Source organism: Phocoena sinus, chromosome 1 (genome assembly GCF_008692025.1).
Source record: "Phocoena sinus isolate mPhoSin1 chromosome 1, mPhoSin1.pri, whole genome shotgun sequence".
Taxonomy (NCBI): Eukaryota; Metazoa; Chordata; class Mammalia; order Artiodactyla; family Phocoenidae; genus Phocoena; species Phocoena sinus.
Window position 1 is genome coordinate 162,576,910 of NC_045763.1, and position 17,237 is coordinate 162,594,146.

The window sequence follows — 17,237 nt, forward strand, 5'->3', positions numbered from 1 at the left end:
AATATCTATTATAAAACATGTTCAAGAACTTAAATGTAAATATAGTCATAATTAATGGGGATATCACAGTAGATAGATGGAAATTACTTAGATAAAACACATTTAAAATTGAAAAGTATAGTGTCTGAAAAGAAAAATTCTGAATGGGCTTAAAAGCGTATTGGAAACAGCAAAACCAAGGGTAAGTGAACTTCAGAATAAATCAGTATAAATGATCCATTGTGAAAGCATGGAGGAAAAAATGGAAAAAACATTAATAGAGCCTCAGAGACCTGTGGGACAATATTATGCAAATAACATACATGTAATTAGTGTTCTTAAAAGGAGAAGAAAGGCACAATGGCATGTGGGGAAAAAAAGACGATTTTTTCTTTCAGTTTTTTCGAGATATAGTTGACATACACACTGTAAAGTGTAGGTCATAATGATTTGACATGCATCCATTACATTTGCCGACCTTGGAGAAGTGACCTCTTGTGGGAGACCTCCTGTGCTTCCCAGCAGCGCACTCCCCTCCGGTCACCAGAGCTGTGTGCTCTAGGGGTGCCCCCCGTGTGCGCTGCCTGGGTCCTTCTGTTGTGGTGGCCTGACTACTGTGGGCAGTCTGATAGGTGTGGCTGGCCCTCCTTCAGGTTGGTTGCTAGGCCCTGCCTCGTGGAAGGCTTCCGTCTGTGGGCTGGGGCACAAGGTGGCTGGCTGCAGGAGTGAGTGGGGGGTTCCTGGGACTAGTACTGGCCCACTGGTGGTTGGAGCTGGGCTCGGGGTGTGTGGTTGCAGGCTGGGGTCCCAGATCTAGTGCTCGTGGGTGCGCTAGTTCCTGGCATGGCTGTCTGTAGGGGCCTGGGATATCCCAAAGCTGGTTATCAGCCCGCTGGTTAGTGGAGCTGGGTCCTGAGGCTGCTGGCTGAGGGGCCCAGTATGTCTGGTGGCCTGCTGTCAGCCTGCTGGTTGGCAGGCCAGAGCCCCTGCTATTCCCTGGGCTAGTGTCCCATCACTGGTGGACAGGAGCAGTTCCTGGGGCGGCTAGCTGAGGGGCCCAAGGCGTCCCAGAGCTGGCATTAGCCTGCTGGTGGGTGGGACTAGGGCTCAGTGGGTCTTGGAGCTAGTGCAGGCCTGCTGGTCTGTGGGCTGCATCCAGACACAGCAGGCTGTAGGTCTGTGGTGGTCCTGGGGCTGCTGTCCACCCAGTGGTGGGTGCGACAGGGCGCAGGGGATCAGATCCTTGCGCTGGTGCCAGCCCCCTTGTAGGCAGAGCTGGGTCCTGGGTTCTCTAGCCGCAGGGCCTGGTGTCCGCCCACTGGTGGGCAGGGCTGAGGCCCAGGGAGTCCCCAGGCTGGTACCCACCCACTGGTGGGTGAGCCCGGGTCCTGGGGCTAGTGCCGGCTCACTGGTGGGTGGAGCCAGTCCCAAAGTCTCTGGCTGCAGGGCCCTGGAACTCCCTGAGTTAGTGCGTTGGTCTCTGTTGTGCGGGGCGAGGACCCAGTGGCTGGTGCCTGCCCAGTTGTGGGTGAGGCTGATCCTGGGGCTAATGCTGGCTCACTTGTGAGCAAAGCCAGGTCCCAGGGTCTCTGGTGCGGGGCCCTGGGGACCTGGAACTAGTGAGGCTCGTTGGTGTCAGTGGCCGGTCCTGGGCCCTCTGGTGGATAAGTCCAGGTCCTGAAGCGGCTATGGGCTCAGGGGCTCCCAGCCAGGCCAGCTGGTGGGTGGGGCTGTGTCCCCGCCCAGCCAGCTGCTTGGCCTGAGGTGTCCCATTACTGGTGCAGACAGGCTGCTGGGCGGGGCCGAGTCCCAGCCCTAATAAGCTAGAAGGAGGATTAAAAAATGGCGCTTGCCAGCACCAGTGTCCTCGTGGTTGAACAAGCTCCCAGAAATGGCTGCCACAAGTGTCTCTTTCCCCCCGGTAAGCTCCACTTGGCTCCTGCCTCTCAGGGAGGCTCTCCAAGATCAGCAGGTGGGTCTAACCGAGGCGTCTTTTGAACTACTGCTTCTGCTCTGCGTCCTAGAGCTTGTAAGATTTTGTGTGCACCCTTTAAGAATGGAGTCTATTTCCCATAGCCCTCTGGCTCTCCCGAATGTAAGCCCTGCTGGCCTTCAAAGGAAGGTGTTCTGGTGTTTGTCGTCCTATTGCAGGACTTCCAGTTTGGAGAGCCCCACGTGGGGTTCAGATCCCTTGCTCCTTGGGGAGAACCTCTACAATTGTTATTATCCTCCCCTTTGTGGAGGTATTGTTCTTGACTATACTGTGTCTCTGCCCCTCCTACCTGTCCGGTCGTGGTTCCTTTGCATCTTTAGTTGTAGAAGATCATTTTTGCTTGTCTTCTGGTCTTTCTCATCAATAGTTGCTCTGTAAATATTGTAATTTTGGTGTGCCGATGGGAAGAGGTGAGCTCAAGGACTTCCTACTCCGCCATTTTGGCCACCTTCCCCAAACTCGATTTAAAAAAAAAAAAGTACAGATCCACAGTACTCTAAACCCCAAGGCATATAACCCACGTGTATACATAACCCATAATTAGACACAACACAGAAAAAATACAGAGCAAATCTTGAAAGCATTCATTAGAAAAACAACATTATATGAGGAACAGTGATACAAACAGCAGCTGACTTCTTACGGGAAAAGAACACTAGATGCTATGTCAAATGAACTTTTCAGATTGAAGGGATATGATACCAGATGGAACCTTGACTACAGATTAACAGCACCAGAAATAGTAAATATATGTGTAAAATGGAACTGTTGTGTTTGTTTCTTAAATTTGTAGTGAGAGCATACAGTATTAACTGAAGTAGAGTGTAATAAGTAAGGAGTGAATATTATAATCCCTAGAATATTGAGGTTCAGAAACCTTAGTGTGCGTCAGATCGCCTGGAAGGCTTTAAAAAGACAGATTACTGGCCTCCACTCCAGAGTTTCTGATTCAGAAGGTCAGGGGTAGGGCCTGAGAATTTGCATTTCAAGAAGTTTCCAAGTGGTGTTGATGCTGCTGGAGTGGGGCCGTACTTTGAGAACTAGTAAAGGAATTACTTTTAAAAAATCTTTTATTGAGGTAACGTTGGTTTATAACAAGTTTCATGTATACGTTATATTTCATCTTCTCTTTACATTACAGCATGCTAGCCACCAAAAGTTTAGTTTCTGTCTCTCACCATACAGTTGATCCCCTTTACCCATTTCACCCTCCCCTGTCCCACCCCTTCCCCTCTGGTAATCACTACTCTTTTTTTTACCGTGGAGTAGTATTCCAGTGCGTGTGTGCGTCTGTGTGTGTAGCATCTCTTTTTTTTTTTTTTTTTTTTGGTGGTACGCGGGCCGTTCACTGTTGTGGCCTCTCCCGTTGCGGAGCACGGGCTCTGGACACGCAGGCTCAGCAACCATGGCTCACGGGCCCAGCCGCTCCGTGGCATGTGGGATCTTCCCGGACGGGGGCACGAACCCGTGTCCCCTGCATCGGCAGGCGGACTCTCAACCACTGCGCCACCAGGGAAGCCCGTGTGTAGCATATCTTTATCCATTCATTCATTGATAGGCACTTAGGTTGTTTTCATATCTTGGCTATTCTAAATAATGTTGCTATGAACATAGGGGTGCATATATCTTTTTGAATTAGTGTTTTTGTATTCTTTGGATGAATACACAGAAGGGGGATAGGTAGATCATGTGGTAGTTCTAGTCTTAATTTGGGGGGGAATCTCCACACTGTTTCTTATAGTAGCTGCACCAACTTAACATTCCCACCAACAGTGTATGAGGGTTTCCTTTTCTCCTGTCCTTGCCAACCCTTGTTATTTCTTGCCTTTTTGATAATAGCCAGTCTAACAGATGTGAGGTGATATCTCACTGTGGTTTTTTTTTAATTGAAGTACAGTTGATTTACAATATTGTGTTAGTTTCAGCTGTATAGGAAAGTAATTTAATTATACATATTTTTTTCAGATTATTTTCCATTATAGGTTATTATAAGATATTGAATATAATTCCCTGTGCTGTACAGTAAATCCTTGTTGCTTATCTATTTTATGTGTAGTTTTGTTAATCCCATACTCCCAATTTATACCCCCCATACCTCCCTTTCCCTTTTGGTAACTATAAGTTTGTTTTCTATGTCTATGAGTCTGTTTCTGTATGGTATATAGATTCATTTGTATTACTTTTTAGATTCCACATATAAGTAATATCATATAATATTTATCTTTCTCTGACTTACTTCACTTACTATGATATTCTCTAGGTCCATCCATGTTGTTTTAAATATTTTACTCTTTTTTATGGTTGAGTAATATTCCTGTGTGTTTTATACATATATATAAAATCTCACATCTTCTTAAAGTAATCATCTGTTGCTGGGCACTTGGGTTGTTTCCATGTCCTGGCTACTGTAAATAATGCTGTTATGAACATTGGGGTGCATTATCTTTTTGACTTAGTTTTCATCTTTTCTGGATATATACCCAGGAGTGGGGTTGCTGGAACATATGATAACTCTATTTTTTGTTTTTAAAGGAACCTCCAGACTGTTTTCCATAGTGGCTACACCAATTTACATTCCCACCAATAGTGTATGAGGGTTCCCTTTTCTCCACACCCTCTCCAGCATTTTTTATTGTAGACTTTTGATGATGGCAATTCTGACCCGTGTGAGATGATACCTCATTATAGTTTTGATTTGCATTTCTCTAATAATTAGCAGTGTTGAGCATCTTTTCATGTGCCTGTTGGCCATCTGGATGTCTTCCTTGGAGAAATGGCTATTTAGATCACTTGCCTATTTTTTTTTAATTAATTAATTTATTTATTTATTCATTCATTTATTTATTTATTTTTGGCTGAGTTGGGTCTTTGCTGCTGCACATGGACTTTCTCTAGTTGCAGCGAGTGGGGGTTACTCTTTGTTGCGGTGTGCGGGCTTCTCATTGTGGTGCCTTCTCTTGTTGCGGAGCATGGGTTCTAGGCGTGCGGCCTTCAGTAGTTGTGGCACGTGGGCTCAGTAGTTGTGGCTTAAGGGCTCTAGAGCACAGGCTTAGTAGTTGTGGCCCACAGGCCCAGCTGCTCCATGGCATGTGGGATCCTCCTGGACCAGGGCTTGAACCCGTGTCCCCTGCATTGGCAGGTGGACTCTTAACCACTGCACCAGGGAAGTCCCCTGCCTGTTTTTTGATTGGGTTGTTTTGGGGTTTGTTTTGTTTTGTTTTGATAGTGAGTCATTGTGGTTTTGATTTGCATTTTCCTAACAATTAGCAATGAATCTCTTTTCATGTGCCTGTTGGCCATCTATATGTCTTCTTTAGAAAATCACCTATTCAGCTCTGCTGCCCATTTTTTTATTGGGTTGTGTGTCTTTTTGTTGTTGAGTTGTATGAGTTCTTTATATATTTGGGATATTAGCCAATTAATGGATATATGATTTGCAAATATCTTCCATTTGTTTTTTCATTTTGCTGATGGTTTCCTTTGCTGTGCAGAAACTTTTTAGTTTTATATAATCCCATTTGTTCAATTTTGCTTTTGTTTCCCTTGCCTGAGGAGACATATCCAGAAAGATATTGCTAAGATCAATGTTACAGAGCATACTGCATATGTTTATTCCTAGGAGTTTTATTGTTTGAGGTCTTGCTTTCAGGTCTTTAGTCCATTTTGAGTTGATTTTTGTATATGATGTGAGGTAGTGGTCTAGTTTCTTCTTTTGCATTTGGCTGTCCAGTTGAAGGAATTACTTTTAAAAAAGTGTTAAGAGGTATACCTAAAAAGCCAGTAGAGGAATTAAATTTGACAGACTAACAAATACTCAGTTAAGTGAAAAGATGACAGGAAAGAAAGAACAGAGGAGTAGAAAATAAATAGCAAGATGGTAGACTTATATCTAGCCCTTTTAAAATTACATTAAATGTCAGTGAACTAAACACTACACTGTAGAGCTTATCAGACTGGATTTTTTTTTTTTTTTTAAAAAGGAAGTCAAACTCAACTACAGTTGACCATTGAACAACATGGGTTTGATGGGTTTGAATTGTGTGAGTCCATTTATATGTGGATTTTTTTTTCAATAACACACTGGAAATTTTTTTGGAAATTTGTGACAACTTGAAAGAACTTGCAGATGAATTGCTTAGCCGTAAAGTATTGAAAAAGATTTTAAAGTTAGATATGTCATGAATGCGCAAGATATATGTAGACATAGTCTATTTTATCATTTACTACCATATTTTATGGTAGTAAAATTTATCAAAACTTACTTCCACAAACACAGTCCATACATTTGCCATTGAGAGAAATGTAAGCAAACATAAAGATGCCATATTAAATCATAGCTTCATAAAACTAACTGTAGTATACACTGTACTACTGTAAAAATTTTGTAGCAACCTCCCGATGCTGTTGCAGTGAGCTCAAGTGTTGTATCTGCTAAAAATGCTGTGTGACAGTAATCATTTCCATGTGATCAGTTCATCTCCAGTAAATTGCATATCGTTGTAAAAAGTGATCTCTTGCAGTTCTCAAGTATTTTTCATTGTGTTTAGTGGAAGACCATAAACCATGGAGCCCATATGAAGTGCCATAGTGATGCTAGAATTGCTCCTAAGAAGCAGAGAAAAGTCATGACATTACAAGAAAAAGTTGAATTGCTTGATATGTACTGTAGGTTGAGGTCTTCATCTGTGATTGCCCACTATTTCAAGATAAATAAATGAGTACAGTGTAAGGACCATTGTAAAAAAAAAGAAAAGGAAAATTGGTGAAGCTATAGCTGCAGCTATGCCAGCAGGCATGAATACCTAGCATTTTTTTGAAATATCTTTTTACCTCATAATGAAAGTACAGCTTTTATGTGGGTGCAGGATTGATATAAGAAAGGCATACCTATGGACTCCAATATGATTTGAGAAAAAGCAAAGTCATTTATATGACAACAGAGCAAAAGGGAGTGAAAGATCTAAAGCTGGAGAATTTAATGCCAGCAAAGGATGGTTTGATAATTTTAAAAAGAGGTTTGGCTTAAAAAATGTCAGGATCACAGGAGAAGCAGCTTCTGCCAACCGAGAGGCAGCAAACAGCTTCCCAGATGCCATTAAGAAAGTCATGGAGGAGAAAGGATATCTACCTGAACAGGTTTTTAATGCAGACATAAGTGCCCTATTCTGGTAAAACAAAACAAAACAAAAAAGCCTTGTTAGTAAGGAAGTAAAGCAAGCACTAGGATTTAAAGCAGAAAGGGTGGACTTCCCTGGTGGAGCAGTGGTTAAGAACTTGCCTGCCAATGCAGGGCACACAGGTTTGATCCCTGGTCCAGGAAGATCCCACATGCCACAGAGCAGCTAAGCCCGTGTGCTACAACTACTGAGCCTGCACTCTAGAGCCCACGAGCCACAACCACGGAGCCTGCATGCTGCAACTCGTGAAGCCCGTGCACCTAGAGCCCATGCTCCACAACGAGAGAAGCCACCGCAGTAAGAAGCCCACGCACCGCAATGAAGACTAGCCCCCACTTGCTGCAACTAGAGAAAGCCCTCGTGCAGCAACAAAGACCCAATGCAGCCAAAAATTTAAAAAATAAAGCAGAAAGAGATAGGCTAACTACTGTTTTGCAAATGCAGTCGGGTTTATGATCAAGACTGCCCTTATGTATAAAGCTGCCAGCCATAAACAACAAGGTCCTACTGTATAGCACAGGGAACTATATTCAATATCCTGTGATAAACCATAATGGAAAAGAATATATATTTTAAAAAAAAGAATGTCTATGTCACTTTGCTGTACAGCAGAGATTGGCACAACATTGTAAATCAACTGTACTTCAATAAAAAATTTAACTAAATTAAAAAAAGCTGCTAACCTTGGACCCTTGAAGGGAAAAAATAAACACCAGCTGCCCGTCTTTTGGTTCTACAGCAAGAAGACCTGGGCAACAAAAATTCTTTTTCTGGATCGGTTCCATTGATGGTTTGTCCCTGAAGTCCGGAAGTACCTTGGCAGTAAGGAACTGCCTTTTAAAGTTCTTTTGATATTGGACAATGCCCCTGGCTACCCAGAACCCCATGAGTTTGACTCCAAAGGCATTGAAGTGGTCTACTTACCCCCAGACACAACATCTATAATTCAGCCTGTAGCCTTAAGTACCTTTAAGGCTCATTACACATGGTACTCTATGGAAAGGATTGTCAATGCTATGGAAGAGAACTCTAATAGAGAAAACATCATGAAAATCTGGAAGGATTATATCACTGAAGATGTCACTGTTGTTATAGAAAAAGCCTGAAAGAGCCAGTAAAGGAAAGAGATTGTAGAGGTGGAGGAAAAAAAAAGAGGTTGGAGGTAAAGGGCTTCAAGACACAGATATTTTCAAGAGCTAATAGACACCACACCAGAGGAATTACCAACACAACTTGATGGAGATGAGTGCTTCTGAATCAGTGCCAGCCAATAAAGAAGAAGACACAGAAGATGCAGTGTCAGAAAACAAATTGACATTAGACAGTTGGGGAGAAGACTTTCAATTTTCAAGACTGCTTTTGCTTTTTTTTATAGCATAGACCCTCCTATGATAGGGTCACTTAAACTAAAGCAGATAGTGGAAGAAGGATTGGTACCATGTAGAAACATTTTTAGAGAAATGAAAAAGCAAAAAGTCAAGTAGAAATTATGATGTATTTCCATAAATTCACAGTAAGTGTGCCTGACTGTCTTCCCTCCCTTTCCACCTCCTCCACCTCTTCCACCTCTGCCACCCCTGCGACAGCAAGAGCAACTTCTCTTCCTTCTTCTCCTCAGCCTACTCAACATGAAAATGGTGAGGATGAAGACCTTTATGATGATTCATTTCCACTTAGTGAATAGTAAATAATCATCATTCCATACAGTTAATAAACTTATCTATTGTGTAGGTGTGCGAGTGTCTTCCTCTGAAAATCTGATCACTGCACGGCAAGAACTGTATGAGATGTATTTGTGTCACCATCATCATGACCTAAGTATTATTCATCATGTGGAATATTGTGTGCAGGACTTGTATTGAATCAGTCTGCCAAGGCAATAGAAACAAAAGCAAAAATAAGCAAATGGGACCTCATCAAACTTACAAGCTTTTATACAGCAAAGGAAACCATAAACAAAACAAAAAGACAACCTACAGAATGGGAGAAAATATTTGCAAATGATGTGACCTACAAGGGCTTAATTTCCAAAATATTCAAACAGCCCATACAACTCAACAACAAAAAAACAAACAACCCAATAGAAAAATGGGCAGAAGGCCTAAATAGACATTTCTCCAAAGAAGACATCCAGATGACCAACAGGCACATCAAAAGATGCTCAACATTGCTAATTATTAGAGAAATGCAAATCAAAAGTACAATGAGGTACCACCTCATCCCAGTCAGAATGGCCATCATTAAAAAATCTACAAATAACAAATGCTGTAGAGGGTGTGGAGAAAGGGGAACCTTCCTACACTGTTGGTGGGAGTGTAAGTTGGTGCAGCCACTATGGAAAACAATATGGAGGTTCCTCAGAAAACTAAAAGTAGAGTTGCCATATGATCCAACAATCCCACTCCAGGGCATATATCTGGACAAAACTATAATTCAAAAAGATACATTCACCCCTATGTTCATAGCAGCACTATTCACAATAGCCAAGGAAACAACCTAAATGTCCGTCAACAGATGAATGGATAAAGAAGATGTGGTACATATATACAATGGACTACTACACAGCAATAAAAAAGAATGAAATAATGCCATTTGCAGCAACATGGATGGACTTAGAGATTACCATACTGAGTGAGGGAAGTCAGAAAGAGAAAGACAAATACCATATGATATCACTTATATGTGGAATCTAAAGTATGACACAAATGAACCTATCTACAAAACAGTAACAGATTCACAGACATAGAGATCAGACTTGTGGTTGCCAAGGGGATGGGGTTGGGGGAAGGATGGATTGGGAGTTTGGGATTAGCAGATGCAAACTATTACATATAGAGTGGATAAACAACAAGGTCCTACTGTATAGCACTAGGAGCTATATTCAATATCTGTTATAAACCATAATGGCAAAGAATATAAAAGTGAATGTATATATATATGTATAACTGGATCACTTTCCTGTACAGTAGAAACTAACACAACATTGTAAATCAACTATATGTCAATTAAAAAAAAAAAAAACTTGTATTGAAGGAAGACCCTGAGCTCACCTCCTCTCATGGGCACACCAGAATTACAACTATTTACAGAGCAACTGTTGATGAGAAAGACTGGAAACTACCAGAAAGAATCACAGTGAGATGGGTAAGAGGGGTGGAGTTGCTTTATAATCATTATACATACCCCCAGGGTGGGCAACCCACAAATGAGAATAATTACGATTGTAGGGGTTCACCCCATGGAGCAAGGACAGCCAGTGGATCACTGAAGAAACCAAAGAAGAAATCAAAAGATACCTGGAGACAAGTGAAAACAAAAATATAACAATCCAAAATCTATGGGTCGTAGCAAAAGCAGTTCTAAGAGAGAAGTTTATAGCGATGCTAACCAACCTCAGGAAACAAGAAAAATCTCAAATAAACAACCTAACCTTACACCTAAAGGAACTTAAAAAGAACAAACAAAATCCAAAGTTATTAGAAGGAAAGAAATCATAAAGGCCAGAGCAGAAATAAATGGAATAGAGACTTAAAAAAGAAAATATTAATGAAACTAAGAGCTGGTTCTTTGAAAAGATAAACAAAATTGATAAACCTTTAGTCAAACTCGCCCAGAAAAAAAGAGGGCCAGAAAGAAGGAGAAGTCAGAACTGACACTGGAGGATCATAAAAGAATACTACAAACAACTATATGCCCCCAAAATGGACAACCTAGAAAAAAATGGACAAATTCCTAGAACTGTACAATCTCCCAAGACCAAACCAGGAAGAAATAGGAAATATGAACAGACCAGTTACCAGTGATGAAATTGAGTCAGTAATTTAAAGCAAAACAAAACAAAAAAACACCCCAAAACTCCCAACAGACAAAAGTTCAGGACTAGATGACTTTATATGTGAATTCTGCCAAACATTTAGAGAAGAGTTAACACCTATCCTTCTCAAACTATTCCAAAAAATTGCAGAGAAAAGAAGACTTCAGGACTCATTCTACAAAGCCACCATCACCCAGATACCAAAACCAGACAAAGATACCACAGAAATAGAAAATTACAGGCCAATATCACTAATGAACATAGATGTAAAAATCCTCAACAAAATATTAACAATCAAATCTAATAATACATTAAAAGGATAATACATCATAATCAAGTGGGATTTATCCCAGTTGATGCAAGGATGGTTCAATAACCACAAATTAATCAATGTGATACACCACATTAATAAATTAAAGAATAAAAAATCATACAGTCATCTACATAGATGCAGAAAAAGCTTTTGACAAAATTCATTCATTTATGATAAAAACTCTTCACAAAGTGGGTATAGAGGGAACATACTTCATAATAAATGCCATATATGATAAGCCCACAACTAACATCACATTCAACAATAGAAAGCCAAAAGCATTTTCTCTAAGATCGGGGACAAGACAAAGGTGCCCACTCTTGCCACTTCTATTCAACATAATATTGGAAGTCCTGGCCACAGCAATCAGACAAGAAAAAGAAATAATATAACCCAAATTGGAAAGGAAGAAGTAAAACTGTCGCTGTGTCACTGTCTACAGATGACATGATACAATATAGAAAATCCTGAAGACACCACCAAAAAACTACTAGAGCTCATCAATGAATTCAGTAAAGTTACAGGATACCAAATTAGCATACAGAAATCTCTTGCATTTCTATACATTGACACTGAACTATTAGAAAGAGAAATTAATGAAACAATCCCATTTACAATTGTATCAAAAAGGATAAAATACCTAGGAATAAATCTAACCTAGGAGGTAAAGACATGTACTCCAAAAACTATAAGATGCTGATGAAAGAAATCGAAGATGAGACAAACAGATGGAAAGATATACCATGTTCTTGGATTGGAAGAATTAATATTGTTAAAATGACGATAATACCCAAGATAATCTAGAGATTCAATCCATCCCTATCAAAATACGAATGGCATTTTTCAGAACTAGAACATCATTTTAAAATTTGTATGGAAACACAAAAGACCCTGAATAGCCAAAACAATCTTGAGAAAGAACAGAACAGAGGTATCACACTCCCTGATTTCAGAGTATACTACAAAGCTACAGTAATCACAGCAGTATGGTACTGGCAAAAAAACAGACACATAGATTAATGGAACAGACTAGAGAGCCCAAAAGTAAACTGACACACTTATGGTCGATTAATCTACAACAAAGGAGGCAAGAATATACAGTGGAGAAAAGATAGTTTCTTCAATAAGTGAGTTTCTTCAATAAGTGGTGCTGGGAAAACTGGACAGCTACATATAAAAGAATGAAATTAGAACATTTTCTCACACCACATACAGAAATAAACTCAAAATGGTTTAAAGACTTAAATGTAAGACCAGAAACCAAAAAACTGCTAGAAGAAAACATAGGCAGGGACTTCCCTGGTGGTCTAGTGGTTAGGACTCCATGCTTCCAGTGCAGGCGGTGTGGGTTTGATCCCAGGTCACAGAACTAGGATCCCACATGCTGCGCAGCCAAAAAAAAATCGAGATCCCTCGACTTCTGTAACTATCCAAAAATAAATAAATATTTTTAAAAATGAAGTTTTAAATACATTAAATTAAACTACTTTAAAAAAAAAAGAAAACAGGCCCCCCTCACCTGCGTGTCACGTGCCCTGCGCCACTCGCCAGCATCTGAGCGCTGATCCCAGGCGTCGTGGGTCTTTGAGGTGAAAGGGGCAGTGCCCATGGGCCAGTTTAACAGCGGCGGAGGCAGGTGGAGGACCTTGACTGGGGTCAGCCCGCCGAGCTTCCCCGCTCAAGGTGTCTAAACCCTCCATTTCTCGGCGTCAGGTTCTAAGCGCGCGACAGGGACCTGCTGAGACCTTGACCAGAGCGATGCATGGTTTTGCGGCCTTGGTGTGGGAGCCAGGCAGTGCCTCACGGCGGGGCGTGAAAGCCCCAGCTGGCTTCCACCCCTCCCCCACAACCCGAACGCCGGTCCTCACACTCCGGAAGGCCCTGCTCCCCGCCGGCCATGCTCCTGCCATGGGTCTCTCGGTTCGCTGAGGCCTGGTTGGCTCTCAAGAGTTGGGCAAATCCTTGGTCCCCGCGTGGGCATGGTGGGAGTAGGTCTCGAGCTTTATGTTGGAGGATTCTTGGCACATTTTGGGTTTGCCTTGCATTAGATGGGTATGCATGTGTTCACAATGGCGAGTTGATCCGGGGTATGACCGGAAATTGTTTGGCTTGACGGCTGAGGTTTAAGTGGACGCCCACACCAGGATATTTTACTTCAAATAAAGAACATGGTGAAACTAATTCACACGTTAGCGGATCATGATGATGATGTCAACTGCTGTGCCTTCTCCTCTTCCCTCTTGGCCACTTGCTCCTTGGACAAACCAATTCGCCTGTACTCCCTGAGTGACTTCAGTGAACTGCCACACTCTCCATTGAAGTTTCACACCTCTGCTGTCCACTGCTGTGTTTCTCTGCTTCAGGGCATATTTTGGCTTCATTTTCAACAGATGGTACCACTGTCTTATGGGATACTCAAAACGGACAGACTTTGGCAGTGATGGAACAGCCCAGTGGTAGCCCCGTGAGGGTTTGCCAGTTTTCCCCAGACTCCACTTGTTTGATATCAGGGGCAGCTGATGGAACTGTTGTTTTGTGGAATGCACAGTCATACAAGTTATATAGATGTGCTAGTGTTAAGGATGGCTCCTTGGTGGCCTGTGCATTTTCTCCTAATGGAAACCTCTTTGTCACTGGCTCCTCATGTGGAGATTTAACAGTGTGGGATGATAAAATGAGGTGTCTGCATAGTGAAAAAGCACATAATCTTGGATTTACCTGCTGCGATTTTTCTTCACAGCCAGTCTCTGGTGGAGAACAAGGTCTTCAGTTCTTTCGACTGGCATCATGTGGTCAGGATTGCCAGATCAAAATTTGGGTTATTTCCTTTACCCATACCTTAGATCAGTGGATAAGTCTGTCATAGTGTATGATACTAATACTGAGAATATACTTCACACCTTGACTCAGCACACCAGGTATGTCACAACTTGTGCCTTTGCACCCAATATCCTTTTACTTGCTACTGGTTCAATGGACAAAACAGTGAGTATCTGGCAGTTTGACCTGGAAGCACCTTGCCAAGCAAGGATCGCAGAAGATCAACCAAAGCAATTTACTGAAGATTGGTCAGAGGACGATGTCTCAAACTGGTTTTGTGCACAAGATTTAAAAGACCTTGTTGGTATTTTCAAAATGAATAACATTGATGGGCGAGAACTGTTGAATCTTACAAAAGAAAGTCTAGCTGATGATTTGAAAATTGAATCTCTAGGGCTGCGTAGTAAAGTTCTGCAGAAAATTGAAGAGCTCAGGACAAAGATGAAAACCCTTTCTTCTGGAATTCCTGATGAATTTATATGTCCAATAACTAGGGAGCTTATGAAAGATCCTGTCATTGCATCAGATGGCTATTCATACGAAAAGGAAGCAATGGAAAATTGTATCAGCAAAAAGAAACGTACGAGTCCCATGACAAATCTTGTTCTTCCTTCTTTGGTACTTATACCAAATAGGACTCTGAAAATGGCCATTGATCGATGGCTGGAGACACATCAAAAATAAAACTGTTTATTTTATATTGCAAAAAAAAAGAAAATAGAAAACAGAGCCAGGACACAGTTTGTTATAAATCGTAGCCATATTTCTTTGGATCTGTCTCCTAAGGCAAGGGAAACAAGCAAAAATAAACAAATGGGACCTCATTAAACTTAAAAACTTTTGCACAACAAAAGAAACCATTGGCAAAATGAAAAGACAACCTACTGAATGGGAGAAAATATTTTCAGATGATATGACTGATAAGGGGTTAATATCCAAAATATATAAATAGTTCATACAACTCAATATTGAAAAAACTACCTGATTTTTAAAAATGGGCAGAAGACCTGAATAGATATTTTTCCAAAGAAGATATACAGATGGCCAACAGGCACATGAAAAGATACCCAACATCACTAATCATCAGAGAAATGCAAATCAAAACCACAATGAGATATCACCTCACACCTGTCAGAATGACTGTCATCAGAAAGACCACCATTAACAAATGTTGGTAAGGATGTGGAGAAAAGGGAGTGCTTGTACATTGCTGGCAGGAATGTAAGTTGGTGTATCCACTGTGGAAAGCAGTATGGAGGTGCCTCAAAAAAGTAAAAACAGAACTACCGTATGACCCATCAATTCCATTCCTGGGTGTACATCCAGGAAAGATGAAAACTCTAATTTGAAAAGATACATGCAACCCAATGTTCACAGCAGCATTATTTATAATAGCCAAGATATGGAAGTAACCTATGTTGCTAATAAAACAGAAACAGACTCACAGATGTAGAGAACAAACTAGTGGTTACCAGTGAGGAGCAGGGTAGGGGAGGGGAAAGATAGGGGTAAGTGATTAAGAGGTACAAACTACTAAGTATAAAATAAGCTACATGGATGTATGGTAAGCACAGTGAATATAGCCAATATTTTGTAATAAATTTAAATGAAGTATAAACTATAAAATTTTGAATCACTGTGTTATATACCTGAAACTAATATAATATTGTAATTCAACTATACCTCAATTTTTTAAAAATGAAAGTGTTTTAATACTGTATTATGAATATGACAGTAAAACTGTATGCCATAAAATTTTTATGATTCATTCATTAATGTATATGCCAGGCTACCATGAAGCCATCATATTGATTACACTAGACTACTATAAAGCAATTTGTATTGCTTTTTCTTCATTATCAATGCATGAATCATTATACCTGTAAATGAAGATGAATTTCTTTTTCACATTATCTTTTTTTTGATGTCTAGTTTTAATAATAAGCGCAACATGTAAAGCATTTTGTAATATCATATAAGACAATATTGATGTACGTACTGAGACATGATTCATCTTGTAAACAGATGATGTAAACTTATGGTATTGATAAAAATATACAGTACTATAAATGTATTTCTCTTCTTTATGATTTTCTTAATAACTTTTTTTATCCCTAGCTTACTTTTTTGTAAGAATACAGTGTATAGTACATATAACATACAAAATACATGTTACTTGCCGTTTATGTTATCTGTAAGGCTTGCAGTCAACAGTAGGCTATTAGTAGTTAAGTTTTGGGTTATACCCTTGAGTTAAAAGTTGTACACAGATTTTCAACTGTTCAGGTGATATCACCACTCCTAATCCCCATGTTGTTAAAGGGTCAACTGTATGTGCTGTCTTCAAGAGTTGTACTTGAAATTTAAAAATCACAGACAGGTTAAAAGCAAAAGAATGAAAAAGATATGCCAATCAGATATTAACAATAGGAAGTTGAAGTGGCTATGTTAACATCAGACAAAATAGAATTCAAGACAAAGAGTATTACCAGAGAGAGGAGATACTTGATAATGATTGAAAGAGCACTTCATTAGAAGAACACAACAAATCCTAATATATATTTATTAGTAGGCCCCTAATAACAGAAGTTCAAAATACTTAAAGCAAAAAGTAAGACAACTAAAGGAAGAAATATACAGGTCGACAATTATAGTTGTGGATTTTAACAACTCTCTACCAGTAATTGAGAACAGGAAAAAAAAAATCAGTACAACTATAGAGAATTAGAATAGCACTACTTGTCTTCCCTGGTAGCGCAGTGGTTATGGATCTGCCTGCCAATGCAGGGGACACGGGATCGAGCCCTGGTCTGCGAAGATCCTACGTGGCGCAGAGCAACTAAGCCCGTGTGCCACAACTACTGAGCTGTGCTCTAGAACCCGCAGGCCACAACTACTGAAGCCCACATGCCTAGACCCCATGCTCTGCAACAAGAGAAGCCACCGCAATGAGAAGCCCGCGCACCGCAATGAAGAGTAGCCCCTGCTCACTGCAACTAGAGAAAGCCTGCACGCAGCAATGAAGACCCAATGCAGCCAAAAATAAAATAAATTAATTTAAAAAAAAAGAATAGCACTACCAATCATGATATCTAATTGATATTTTTAGAACAGTGTACCCCACAACTGCAGAATATATAA

General features: G+C 40.7%; 2 protein-coding genes across 2 annotated transcripts in view; both read left to right on the forward strand.

Moving 5' to 3' along the window:
- Nucleotides 1-17,237, forward strand: part of LIN9 (lin-9 DREAM MuvB core complex component) — a 109,042-nt gene that overhangs the window by 34,984 nt on the left and 56,821 nt on the right. The gene's annotated exons all lie outside the window — the stretch shown is intronic.
- LOC116743560 (WD repeat, SAM and U-box domain-containing protein 1-like) lies at nucleotides 13,445-14,780 on the forward strand. The gene is given in 3 exon segments (XM_032612121.1): nucleotides 13,445-13,619; nucleotides 13,622-14,116; nucleotides 14,119-14,780. Coding segments are annotated over 3 exon segments (1,332 nt in total).